Source organism: Prionailurus viverrinus, chromosome B1 (assembly GCF_022837055.1).
Source record: "Prionailurus viverrinus isolate Anna chromosome B1, UM_Priviv_1.0, whole genome shotgun sequence".
Taxonomy (NCBI): Eukaryota; Metazoa; Chordata; class Mammalia; order Carnivora; family Felidae; genus Prionailurus; species Prionailurus viverrinus.
In genome coordinates, this window is record NC_062564.1 from 149,674,655 (window position 1) to 149,687,979 (window position 13,325).

A 13,325-nucleotide genomic window follows, 5' to 3' on the forward strand; every position below is an offset into this window, starting at 1 on the left:
GCTAAGCAAGTGTGTTAATCAATCTAGTGGTTTAGCTTTTCAAGGTTGAATTTCGAGTTAATTGGTTTTTATAATACTAGGAAGGGTCATGTGTGAAGGAGGATCTGGCCCTTGACAATGTTAATGGCTCTAGGAGTTCCTTATGAGCCGCAGCCATGTTCAACTGTGTAAACATGTCCTAAGGCCTTGCACATTCTCCAGCCCTTCCCTTTTGAAGTCTTTTCCTTTGATGCTTCTCTCCTCCATCTCCCACAGCAGCTCGCTTAGAGAGCTCAAGGAATAGCAAAGAGGCCAACAGGGCAAGAACAGGAAGTACATGAGGAATATAGAATGTAAGATCAAAGAAGCATCAGGGGGGCTGATGAAGTAAGATATCTTAGGAAATTTTAATGATGTTGGATTTTAATCTGGGAGTGACAGGAAATCAATGGAAGAATGTATGGTAATAAAGTGAAATACTATGAATTGCATTTAAGAGCATCACCCTGACTTCTCATTTGAAAATAGCAGAAGGGAAGAAGCAGTGAGACCAGTTGGAAGGTTACTCCTATAAAGCAAGTTATAATGCTGGGTTGAACCATAGTGGTAACAATGAAGGTCATGAGAGTGTCAGATTCTGGATACCATTTGAAAATAGAGCCCAAGGGATCTGCTAATGGATCAAATGTAGGTGTGAAAAAGAAAGAGAGATGAGCAAAAGATGACTAGCAATTTTTGGACCGAGGAATGGCAGAGAAGCATTTGGAATGGGAAGCTTTTAAGAGCAGAAAAATTTTTGGAAGGTCAATAACTCAGTTTTAGATATGTTGTTTAACATTTCCTATTAAGACATTCAGGGAGATGGGTGATTAATCCATTGCATATACAAGTATGGAATTTAAGGGAGAGGTTGGGCTTGCAGCTAAATTTGGGAGCTTAATAAGCTTAATAATGGGAGCCTGGATAAGTTCAACAGAGAAGTGAGTACAGACAATAGAGAAGTCCAAGAATTGATTCCTAGAGCCTTTGTCCATCATGTGTCCTGTAAATGAGAAGGAACCATCAGTAAATCTGAAAAAGGGTTGCCAAAAGTTAGAAGAATGAGAAGAGTGTAGTGACCCAGTATCCAAATGAAGGAAGTGTCACAAATGTCAAATGCTGTTGATAGCACATGTAAGAGGAAGCCCTAGAAATGGCCATGGGGTTTAGAAAAACAAATGTCAATTCTGACCTCGCTAAGAGTCTTTGTGGACTGGTAGATGTGAAAGTCTGATTATAAGGAAACATAAAAGATGAAGGAGAAGAGCAACTGGAGATACCAAGTGTGGAAAAATTAAAAAAAAAAAATTATACCCTGAACCCCTGAAAAGAAGCGGGAAAGAAACGGGTAGCGTTACCAAGGAATGGGGTCAAGGGAAGGAGTGTGTTCTTTTTTAAGATGAAAAAAATGGCAGAAGGTTGGCAAGGATGTATCAAAGAGTGGAGAATGGGAATGCAATGCTATTTCCTTGAGTTAGTAGGAGGGGTTGGTCTACTGAGCAAGTGTAGTGTTTGGCTTTGCTAAGAGCAAGAATAACTACTCGAGGGGCGCCTGGGTGGCGCAGTCAGTTAAGCGTCCGACTTCAGCCAGGTCACGATCTCGCGGTCCGTGAGTTCGAGCCCCACGTCAGGCTCTGGGCTGATGGCTCAGAGCCTGGAGCCTGTTTCCGATTCTGTGTCTCCCTCTCTCTCTGCCCCTCCCCCGTTCATGCTCTGTCTCTCTCTGTCCCAAAAATAAAAATAAACGTTGAAAAAAAAATTAAAAAAAAAAAAAAGAATAACTACTCGAGAGTAACAGACAAACAGGGGAGCCCCGGTAGCTCAGTATGTTAAGCATCTGACTTGAATTTCGGCTCAGGTCATGCATGATATCATAGTTCCTGAGATCCAGCCCCAATGTCAGGCTCCAGCTGATAAGGCGGAGCCTGCTTGGGATCCTCTCTCTCCCTTTCACTCTGCCCCTCCTCTCTCTCTCAAAAATAAATAAATAAACTTAAGGAAAAAAAAAAGAGTTATTCTGCCCAGAATGTAAAGTTAAGAGTGATTAGAATTAAGAATATGTTTCGTAAAAAAAAAAGGATATGTTTTGTGAATCAGCACCTTGGGATTTATGCTTCCATGATGTCTGCCAGCTTAGAGAACATTGTTCTTATTTTATGATTCTTGAGTAACTTTTTAAAATACATTTTAATAACTATATTTCAATTAAATATGTTTTTTGTTATATTCGAATAATCTCATGGGGAGAATTAAAATACTCCATCTAAATAAATAATGCTAAGATATCTATTTTTACCTAATAAATTGTCAGGGTTAATCAATTATATGTTATATTGTGCATAAACCTGGATCATTATACAAATCTGCACTATTTATTTTATTTCCTTCCCCCACCCCCCGACCATGTTTTGGAAGTTATTAAACAGTTTCTCAAATATTACTCAGGAAAAAGTTTTTTAGTACCAGCTCTATCTCTAAATAGCTGTAGTATCCTCAGCAAATAATGCAAATTCTCAGATCCTAAGTATCCTTGTTTGTAAAATATATTTAAAATATCATATGAATGATATCTAGAGTCTCTCCCAGTTCTTACTTTCTGAACATTTTTGGTCCCTTTACTGTACTCTTTATCCTCTTGTTGTAGTTGTTGTTGTTGTTGTTGATCTGCTTTCTTTCTTGAGGATGTTATTTACATGGCTTCAGCTATCGACTTTTGCACCTCACCCAGATCTCATGCTTGCATATTTCAGATTCATTGCCCAATATAGGAAAGAACTTTAGCTGAACAAATTCTGTTTATAACAAATAGTCCTAGAACATCTTGTTTTTATTATAGCTTGCTCTTCGCTCATGATTGCTACATAAGATTTCAGTGGATGAAATTCTCATTTTACTTTAAGTAACTGGCAATTGTTAAATTATGCATTGGGAAGGCTTGGATCGCCCACATGATACTTGGCTCCTTACTTGTCCTTGTGTTCTGATGCTTACTGGCTAGTGGCATCAGGTGTTATCTTAAATCTCTGGCTTTTCAATTTTCCCTTGGGCAAGCCTCTTTCTCTAGTGTATTGTTAGTGATTTCCTTGATCACTTGCCTACTTTTCTGGTCCATCTGAGTCCATAACTATACTGACTAAAGTAATTCAAAATTGGTGAGGAAGAGTTATAAGAAAATGCTGTATTTATTGCATAATATGTACAGCATATTGCTGAGAAAATAAAAAGGAAATGTTTAGTGGGTATGGCATGCTTGCTTTTTTATTCCTTTTCTTAGAAATTACACATTTTTGCCTATGGCCTTGGCAACCAAGGACTAACACATAAGGGCACCCTGGGCAGCCAAGGCCTTTTTCACTTGGACCTATGACAGTGGGGACATTTCATTATTTCTTTCCACACCTTCATCCTGGTTCAATATGAACATAATCTTAGAATGAATATTAGCTAAATAATTCCAATACACAGTAGATGTTGACTTAAGTTTTCCAAGCAATATAAAACATATATGACAATCAGGAGTATTTCCCTCCCTCGTACATGTAGCATGATATGAATGCATGTAGAGTTATGCTTATATTCTACTTGTTCACTTTAAAAAGCATCTATCTGTGCTTAAGTCCTGATTATATCTATTGTTGGCAATGATAAGAAAACAACACTGTAAAAATAAGTAGCGTTAAATACAATTAGACAATTACATTATGAACATCAACCACTAAAGAGGCAAAGAAATCTGAAGACTGCTCTTGTAAGTAGGTACACATTAAATACTTTTGTGGTGTGCCTCAGACTATTGCAGTGCAAACCCTGCTCCTCTCTGTGCTTCACTTTCCTTTCTGCCTTCTATCTTCTGTTCTTCCACAAACATTAGCTGACAAACATTGGCCTACTGCCAAAAATATGAACCCAAAACCTGAGCAGTCCTATTTGAATAAATGTGTGCTGTTAGTGTTTGAACTCTGGGAGTAGTTACTCTCTAAATGTTACTCTCCACCTCATTGTCTACAGAATAAAATTCATAATCCTTAGGAGCCCAGGATATTTTGTCCTTCTTTATCTGACCTCTTCCTCTTTTTCTGTTTCATCTCCATTTATTGCCTTCCTTGGCAACACATGTACTTATGACTATACCTATGACTTCTCTGAGCATATTTAACTGTCAATACCTTCTGGACACCTTCAAGCTTCATGTACAAGATTTAACCCTCTAATTTCAGCTTGGTTTCTTATCTTGGTTTACAACGGAGCTAACTTTTCAATCACCAGGCATATTCTATTCATTTGCCTGATTTCTCACATTTCTCATATTTTAACAACACTTTTGTCTTCTCATTGCCTAAGATACCCAGTACCATCTTTCTAGTTGACATCGTCGTACTGTCTGTCTTATACTACGGTAATAACATGTTACTGTAATAACCTCCTTTACTGGTTACTGGAGATATTGTCATAAAGTTATAAAATTCAAGAAATTTTACAATTCTTCCTTGTTTCAAATATCTAGTGTCTTCCCTCATTTCTAGTGAATTGTGTCACACTGCATGATTGAAATTCAAAGACATTGTGATCTGACTCCATCAAACCCCTTCAATGGTAACTTATATTCTATTCCTTCTGTGTAACCTGAAGTACAGAACTTACCAAAATTGGTATTTTTCTCTTCAAACTCCTGTCTTTCCTTCAGCCAAAATACTTTATTCCCATTTTTTTTAAATTTTTTTAAACGTTTATTTATTTTTGAGACAGAGAGAGACAGAGCATGAACAGGGGAGGAGCAGAGAGAGAGGGAGACACAGAATCGGAAGCAGGCTCCAGGCTCTGAGCTGTCAGCACAGAGCCCGATGCGGGGCTCGAACTCACGGACCGTGAGATCATGACCTGAGCCAAAGTCGGTCGCTTAACCGACCAAGCCACCCAGGCGCCCCTATTCCTAGTTAATCTCTCTTAAAATTCTACTTATTCTTTTAAGGTCTAACTAAAATAGCAGCTCTTTAGTAACCAGATTCTCCTGTCCACACTCAGCTCCGGTGCCCCATTTCTCCAATTCAGGCATAAATAAATTCTACACATTTAACCACATATGCTACATTCATAGCTAAATTTTATTTATTTATTCAAATTTTTATATTTATTTGTTTTTGAGAGAGAGAGAGAGCACAAGCAGGGGAGGGGAAAAGAGAGAGGGAGACACAGAATCTGAAGCAGGCTCCAGGCTCTGAACCATCAGCACAGAGCCCTATGCTGGTCTCGAACCCACAAACCGCAAGATCATAATTGAGCCAAAGTCCGACTTTTAACAGACTGAGCCACCCAGGAAGCCCGATTGCTAAATTTTATAACAGAATTTACAAAGGGAGTTAAAACATGGGCACTGCATATGATCAAATAGAAATAAATGTAGTCAGACAGATCTAGTAGTTTTAAATTATACCTTTGCCATTAACAAGCAATATTATTTTGAGAAAGTTACTCAATCTTTTGTTGTCTCCATTTCTTTAATCAAAATGTGAAGAGGAGAACTACCCCATGAAGCTTTTGTAGAGATTATACAAGATAATGTCTGCAAAATGCACAGTGCCTGGACTAGAGGTGATACTACGTATAAAAATAAAGGCTATTATTATGCCTGAAATAGAAAAAGGTAATCAGTATTTATCAGGTAAATAAGTCTCCATGACATTTTGTAATATTTTTGTTAACAGATTTGCCAAGGATTTTAACTATACCAGCTGTTCAGATAGATTCTTTTTCTGAGATGTTTCATTACAGAGGAAATTTTATTCCTCTTGTGTATGGAATATTGGTTTCAAGTGAATGATTTGTTTTTCCCAAATCAAGTAGTCCTGGAGTTTGCCTTACATGACCAAGCTATCATCATGGACTGGTATCTTGTCAGTTTCTCCACTGCAGCATAAAACACTAATAACTGTTCAGGTTAGCATGAAATTATGGCCTTTGTGAAGACCCTGAATATCTCTGATGTTCATATAGAATTCCCCTACAATTGAGATCATGAGGACCTACCAAGGGCTAAGTAGATTTAATTGCATCCACAATGACTTGTGAATTGGGCCAGAGACTCACTGTCTTCCAGTTATTGTTTCAGTTATTAGACAATTACATTTCCTGGACAGATTTCCTTTATTGAATTGTGAATTGCTCCCTTGTTAAGATGATCCCCAGAATTTCTGGGTATAGATAATAGGCAGAAATCATTTTCCAATCATGTGGACTACTTGGAATTGAAGCTCACTATTGATTTTATCTCAAACCACAAAATTAGCATACCACTAAATACAGTATATAAGCCACCACAGAAGCAGACAGACCATCATCCACTGAGCTTCCCCTTCACTTCCTGTCCTCCACCTTGGAAAAAGGTAAGAATTTCAGATATAAATTTGATATATCCTCTTTTCACCTTTATTTCAAAGTAGGCTGAGATATATGAAGAAAATAATTGCTTAAAATTTAGTCTTTAAAATAAGCATATTTAAAGTAGTACTGGCACTATTTACAACACTTAGGTTAAAAAAATAGAAATGTCTATAACGATTTGGTAAAAATTATGACTGCATAAGCTCTATGAGTCTAAAAAAATGTAGTAATGACGATTACTATTTTTTTGGGCCAAAGCCAGTTCACAGGCTACATTAAAAAATCTATTTCTTGAATTAATAAATCTTCTAACCACAACAATAAAAGAAAATATATTTAAATTATTTTAGGGGGATCTGAATAATTAATGGGTAACCTTTATCCAACAGCAATTTTAGAGGTGGCACATTGAGTCAAGAAACTTCAGGAGTTGTTTCGGGATGTGCACTACTTGAGATGTTTATAAATCTTTTTTAGAAGTGGGTGTTCCTCAAACTTATGTAGAGTAGTCAACTTGCCCGTTGATCATTTAGTCTATAATAGTTCAAAATATTATTAAAATAGGCATATGAAATACAGAATTAAGTAAAGAAAGAAAATGTTTTATTTTGTAAGAAAATTCTAAATGGGACAGAGATGACTTGGAAACAAAAACAAAGAGAAGATTTGAATAAGATTGGTCAAAATGAAGTTCTGGCTAAAAAACTGGTATATAAAATGTTAATTATAAAATACAGAAAATGAAATGAGATCCTTCCTATACATAACGATCTCTAATGGAGTACCATATTCTTTTTTTTGAGTCCTGAAAATTAAAAAAAAATTATTTGGAAACTTATGGTGCTCTTAGCAAAGTAAAATTATGAAGAGTTATATAGTACCCATGAGCAATATCTAGAAAAAAATATTTTTCCTGAATAAAGAGAATAATTTTCAGCCTTCAAATGTTGGAAAGGATATTTTGCAGATAAATTAGGGAATTTTTTCGTGAAATGTTTTTAGTTCAGAAGTTTAGTTTAAATAACTGAGATTGAAGATTGTATGTCAAGCTATCTTAGTAGCACAAACATTGTTTTGTACAAGAAATTATAGAAATGCAACAACATCAGGCATTTAGTACATTTTGGTTAAAAGTGTTAACATATATGTTGTACTATAAGAAGAGGTAGCCTGGAGTGGGGATTGGGCAAGAGGACCTGATACTTTGGTAAATCATCAAGAAATCAGGGAGAAAAAAAGCATAGTGTATTGTCTCTAAAGTTGTGCGTCACAAAGGAGAGGAGGCATTATTGGATATGTAGGGATGAAGACTGAATAGTGGGTATAAATCGAGAAGAAACAAACCAATCAGTGGGGCATCTGGATGAGTGGAGGAAATAAAGGAAATGCTCAAATGAAATCTCAGTCTTATTGGAAATGAGATATGATTAAAACAAATATTCATGGAAATGGTTTGGTTCACTAAAAAAAAGTAAAAACTAAAATATGATCTTTGCATATATTTTCTTTGATCAGTTTCCTCCCAATGGAACTGAGGATCTATCAGGGTTGAGATCTTAATATTTTGATCACTGATACAATCCCAGCACCTAGACAGTATCTGGCAATAAAAGGTGTTAAATAAATATCATTGAACAAATGAATCAATTAATAAATGTTTCTGTAATTACTTATAACTTTTTTCTAGTACTTATAACTTTTTTCTGTCTTTCAAAAAAACCACAAGAAACCCATAGTACTGTGAATGAGATGAAAATGAGTGAGAAAGGGTGGAGGTGATAGGTGAGAAAATCTGAACAGTTAGCCATGAAGTATAAAAATAATATGTAAGAGTAAGGAGCCATGGGAGATTTTGACCTTGATAAAGTTTTTATTAGTATTTTTCCCTAAAATGCAGAGATTTTTATTACATATTATCTTTAGTTTCATTAACAGGAAAGTAACCCTAGCTAAATAAGAAAATAGATTGACCAATCTATTACCATTCCTTCATTTCCCCATTGACAGGACTTGATAGCCATGAAGGTCCTCATCCTCGCCTGCCTGGTGGCTCTTGCTCTTGCAAGAGAGGTAAGAAAGTGTCTAAATAATTAAGATTGCAATGGACTATCTGCCTATGTGTAGAGAATAACATCAACAACATTTTTAAAATATGAATAAAGCAGAATTCCAACAGATTTGTTTTGACATTCACCCAGTATTTCAGCAGTGTGCAGTAGGGGCACAAATCTGGGCCAAATGCTTTCTTTATCACTGTGCCACCTCTTCCTTAGGGAAAAGCAAGTGGACTTATTAGCAAAGAGACAAAATGAAAAGAACCAGATATAAAAATGACAATAATAATATTGCACAAATATGATGGCGTGCATGTACAACCTAGATAAATATATCTTATTCCAGTGATAAAATACGTGTAGCTCTTATCTTAGGGCACTGGGTCCACTTCTACCTGTATCTATCCAAAGACAATGATAGGATGGACTATCAGGCAATAATCATAATCGTAAATGTATTTGTAATCATAATAAAGTGTTTAAAACAAATGAAAATAACTTTTTTCTGTTGCCCATCAAAAACTGTTGATTCATGTAAAATAAAAATATGTTAACAAAGTTACTAAACATAAAATACAAAAACAATGGCCTTCTAAGTCTCTCAATATAGCATTTTTTATTTCTCAAATTTGTGAAATAGCTGCATAAAGAAGATAAAAATTAGATAGGAAAAATGTTTAGCGATGAGTTACATATGGAAACCAAAGTAGTGTTTTATTTTTCCTTTACAGAAGGAAGAACTCACTGTATCCACTGAGGTAAGATATTTTTATTCAGAAAAAAAATTTCCAACCATAAATTATTAACATTCTGCAATAGTTATCGATTGTTTTATTTTTTGTTTTTCCTTTACAGACTGTGGAAAGTCTTTCAAGCAGTGAGGTAAGACAATGTTTTCAGAGGCAATTTCCCAGTCTTGGAACAGTAAAATGCTGTGTTATCTTTCTATTTGGTACATTAGGACAGTTAGGTTAATAATGCAGCTATGTTCTGACATAAGTTTTGAAGTAAATTTCCATTGTAAATGTTTATGGACAGAATAAATATCTGGAAAATTCAGTATCCTACTAGCACTTTCTAAGTTGGCTGACTACTTGAAATTATGTCATTGTGACCCCCTCTTTTTTTTTCAATGAACTGTGCACTTTTTTTTTCTGTCTTGAGCTCTTTTTACACTGGCCTGATTCACTGTTCTGATATTTATTGAGTGCCTTATTCACTGTTCTGATATTTATTGATATTTATTGACTAGGAGCTGCGGTCCAAATTGAAAACAGGGATGTCCATAAAAAAGAGCTTGCAACATAGTGTGTGAGCAGACATGCAAATGGACATATTTTGTAATGCAATAGTCACTATATTAAGTAAAAGGCAGTGAGAGGTAGTGTAGTCCTAAATCTGCGTGGAGAGTCAGGTAGGTATTTACCGTGATATGTCATTACCTATTAGTTAAATAGTATACGTGGTCTCTCTACAAGGTTAACGGACCCTTAAGGGGGGATATTTATTTCTTATGATTAATTTGAAGTGTAAACATAGTAAGTAAACTAAGAATGATTAAAACAATTAAAAGATAAAATTCATGTTATCAATGAATATGATTCTTTTAGACTCAGATAGAGTGACAGAGATCATTTGTTGTCCTAGGAAGGGAGTGTGGTGATAGAGAGAAATTAGCATCTATTAAATACCTCTTTTTGCACTATGTTCACTAATTTTCTTTTCTTATTTAACTGCATTCATCCGTCTTTTATACAACAAGCTTATGCAGAACAGCAAAACATACAAGTTTCAGCAATTATCCTGAGTTTTTACTATTATCAAACAAGGTGTACATGTTAACCTATTACATGTTGTCATTTTCTGATTTGTATTGACAAATAAGAAGCATTCATGAAACTAAACCTAATTTTATTTTTATCTTTCTGAAGGAATCTATTACACACATCAACAAGGTAACACCTTCGTATTTAAGTGTACTTATTTTCAAAATTTCCTACATTTAATTTTTATAGGTGGTAACATTTCTTTACATGTGATTTGGTTTCTAGCAGAAACTTGAGAATCTTAAACGTGAGGAGCAGCAGCAGAGACAGGTAATTTATTTGTGATAAGTATATTTCTAAAGTTATTATGGAATCTAATACACACAAAATATGTATGTGTTCACTCTAAAGACTGATAATAAAATAAATGCCAATGAGGAAATTAAATTCCGACAGTCAATATATTTTTAAGACATAAATGCATTTTTTCAAACTCAGAGTTAATATGCAGAGTATAGAATCAAAACCTAAGGGTAATTATTGGTTTACTCATATTTCCAAGTGGGGAACTAGGTTCCCCTTAGTCTCAAGATGGATATTCGGATGAAAGAGAACAAGAAGGCAATATGACACATTTATTAGTTGTATACCCTTGGCCTCAAGTTTCTCTGTACTTAATTTTCTTATTTGTAAACCAAGAACATTCATAACCCCACAGTTTTGATGAGCTGACACACAGTGAATATTCAGTGATTTTATATAATATTTTGTATGTTTTATATTAACATTTATGAATGGTGAAGTTCTTCAAAGAATTTCCATTACACAGATGAAAGGAGTGAGGTACAGAACAATTGAGTACACAATTATCTGACAATATCACACAGTTATTAAGTAGTAGAGCTTGCTTAAAATTAAAGATTTTCTTAGACAACATAAAATTCTTCATTTAATTGAATTACATATGGTAACATATTTGGTAACATATTTATCTAATAATAATATTTCATCTTCTCTATTTTATTAGTGAAATTGTATTGTTTGGAACTTACACCAAATATTTTTAAATCAGAATGAATTTATGAACATTTATGAATGGTGAAGTTCATTTATGAATGGTGAAGTTTATGACATTCACCATTTATATTAACATTTATGAACATTTATGTTAACATTTATGAATGGTGAAGTTCTTCATTTTATATTAACATTTTATATTAACATTTATGAATGGTGAAGTTCTTCAAAGAATTTCCATTACACAGATGAAAGGAGTGAGGTACAGAACAATTGAGTACACAATTATCTGACAATATCACACAGTTATTAAGTAGTAGAGCTTGCTTAAAATTAAAGATTTTCTTAGACAACATAAAATTCTTCATTTAATTGAATTACATATGGTAACATATTTGGTAACATATTTATCTAATAATAATATTTCATCTTCTCTATTTTATTAGTGAAATTGTATTGTTTGGAACTTACACCAAATATTTTTAAATCAGAATGAATTCACAAATTGATGCCTCTTGAAAGTCTCAAAATAACTACCTTCTACCAAGGGAAGTAGTGCTAGAAGGTGACTAGTGTAAGAAACTCCTTGAATTAAGCCATAAATTAAGATTTCATTTCCATTAAAACAACCACAGCAAATAAACGTTGGAGTTATCCCTCTAAGTCTTTTTAAATAGATCTTTCATATGTGAAAACAATTTGCTGTATTATGAACACATTATGTTGAAAAGTCCATACTTATGAAGACCAAAGTGGATAGCTATCTAGGCAATTCAGAAAAAGGTGAAACAGGTCTTGAAATCTCCAAAACTTGATTTCAGTTTGATCTGTGGATTCACCTATGAAAGGGAGTAAATGAGAAATACCTCAATGAGCGTTTTACTCAGTAGTCTTCACCTGACTGAAAATAATTTCTTAACCAAGATCAGTAAAAGATTTTCTTTCTCTTTTCACTCAGTTATGAGTGTTCAAAAGACAAGAGGTTAATTCATCATAAATGACAGTTATAGCTGAATCATGGACTCAAAGATTCTTTTCCTTCTTTCCAGGAGGAACGCCAGAATAAAATCCACCCCGTTTTCCAGCCACAGCCTCTAGTCTATCCTTATGCTGAGCCCATTCCTTACCCTGTTCTTCCACAGAACATCCTTCCCCTTGCTCAGCCTGCTATGGTGCTGCCTTTCCTTCAGCCTGAAATAATGGAAATCCCCAAAGTTAAGGAGACCATCTTTCCCAGGCACAAAGTGATGCCCATTCTGAAATCTCCAGTAGTGCCCTCTTTGGACAGCCAAATCGTGAATCTCCCTGATCTTGAAAGTCTGCACTTGCCTCTGCCTCTGCCTCTGTCTCTACTCCAGCCCCTGATGCACCAGATCCCCCAGCCTCTTCCTCAGACTACCATGCTAACTCCTCAGCCACTGCTGTCCATCCCACAGCCCAAAGTCATGCCTTTTCCCCAGCAAATTGTGCCCTACCTCCAGAGAGACATGCCCGTGCAAACCCTACTGCTGTACCAGGATGCCACCCGTGAGGCCCAACCTGTGACTGCCCCAGCTTACAATCCCGTTATTGTAAGTCCAAACTTAATAATTCTGCTGTCTCACTTATGACCTAAATATAGTGATAGAGGAAATGAGAGCTCTACAATGAAAGAATAAATGAATAATGAATAGATCTAAACTGCACATTGTTTAGATCAATGATTCTCAACCCTAGCAACACAATAGTACTATCTGTAGGACTGTTTCTTTCCAAAATCCCAATGTCTAGGCCTACCCACATAGATTCTGATATAATTGTTCTGATCTTCGATGTAGAAGATACCATCGGGAACAAATTATTTTGGAGATTCTGATTTAATCGATCTGTTGAGAATTTAGGTAGAGGATTAAGGTTTATTAAAGCTGGAATTAAATCTGATAATCTGATTGGGCTTGGAATAAAAAAGGTTTATTATTTTCTACAATTTTGAAGTTTTCCTTGTGCACATCTATTCTGCAGGTGCAGAATTTTTTCACATCTTGTTTTGATATATGTACATATGAGGGTAAATAATTGAGATGCTTATTTTATCACTCCGAATTCTTAGGAA

General features: G+C 35.1%; 1 protein-coding gene across 1 annotated transcript; it reads left to right on the top strand.

Moving 5' to 3' along the window:
• Positions 1-8,415: 8,415 nt before the first annotated feature.
• CSN2 (casein beta) lies at positions 8,416-12,843 on the top strand. Its single transcript, XM_047857609.1, has 6 exons — positions 8,416-8,466; positions 9,182-9,208; positions 9,306-9,332; positions 10,382-10,405; positions 10,502-10,546; positions 12,283-12,843. Exons 1-6 carry the CDS (start codon positions 8,416-8,418, stop codon positions 12,841-12,843), a joined length of 735 nt encoding a protein of 244 aa, XP_047713565.1.
• The last annotated feature ends 482 nt before the right edge of the window (positions 12,844-13,325 follow it).

What these genes read in the sequence shown, in the direction of transcription:
- CSN2 (XM_047857609.1), top strand. Translation starts at nt 8,416, where the DNA reads ATGAAGGTCCTCATCCTCGCCTGCCTGGTGGCTCTTGCTCTTGCAAGA. An exon ending in CTCTTGCTCTTGCAAGAGAG is followed by an intron (nt 8,467 to 9,181) that starts GTAAGAAAGTGT and finishes TTTCCTTTACAG; the next exon opens with AAGGAAGAACTCACTGTATC. An exon ending in AACTCACTGTATCCACTGAG is followed by an intron (nt 9,209 to 9,305) that starts GTAAGATATTTT and finishes TTTCCTTTACAG; the next exon opens with ACTGTGGAAAGTCTTTCAAG.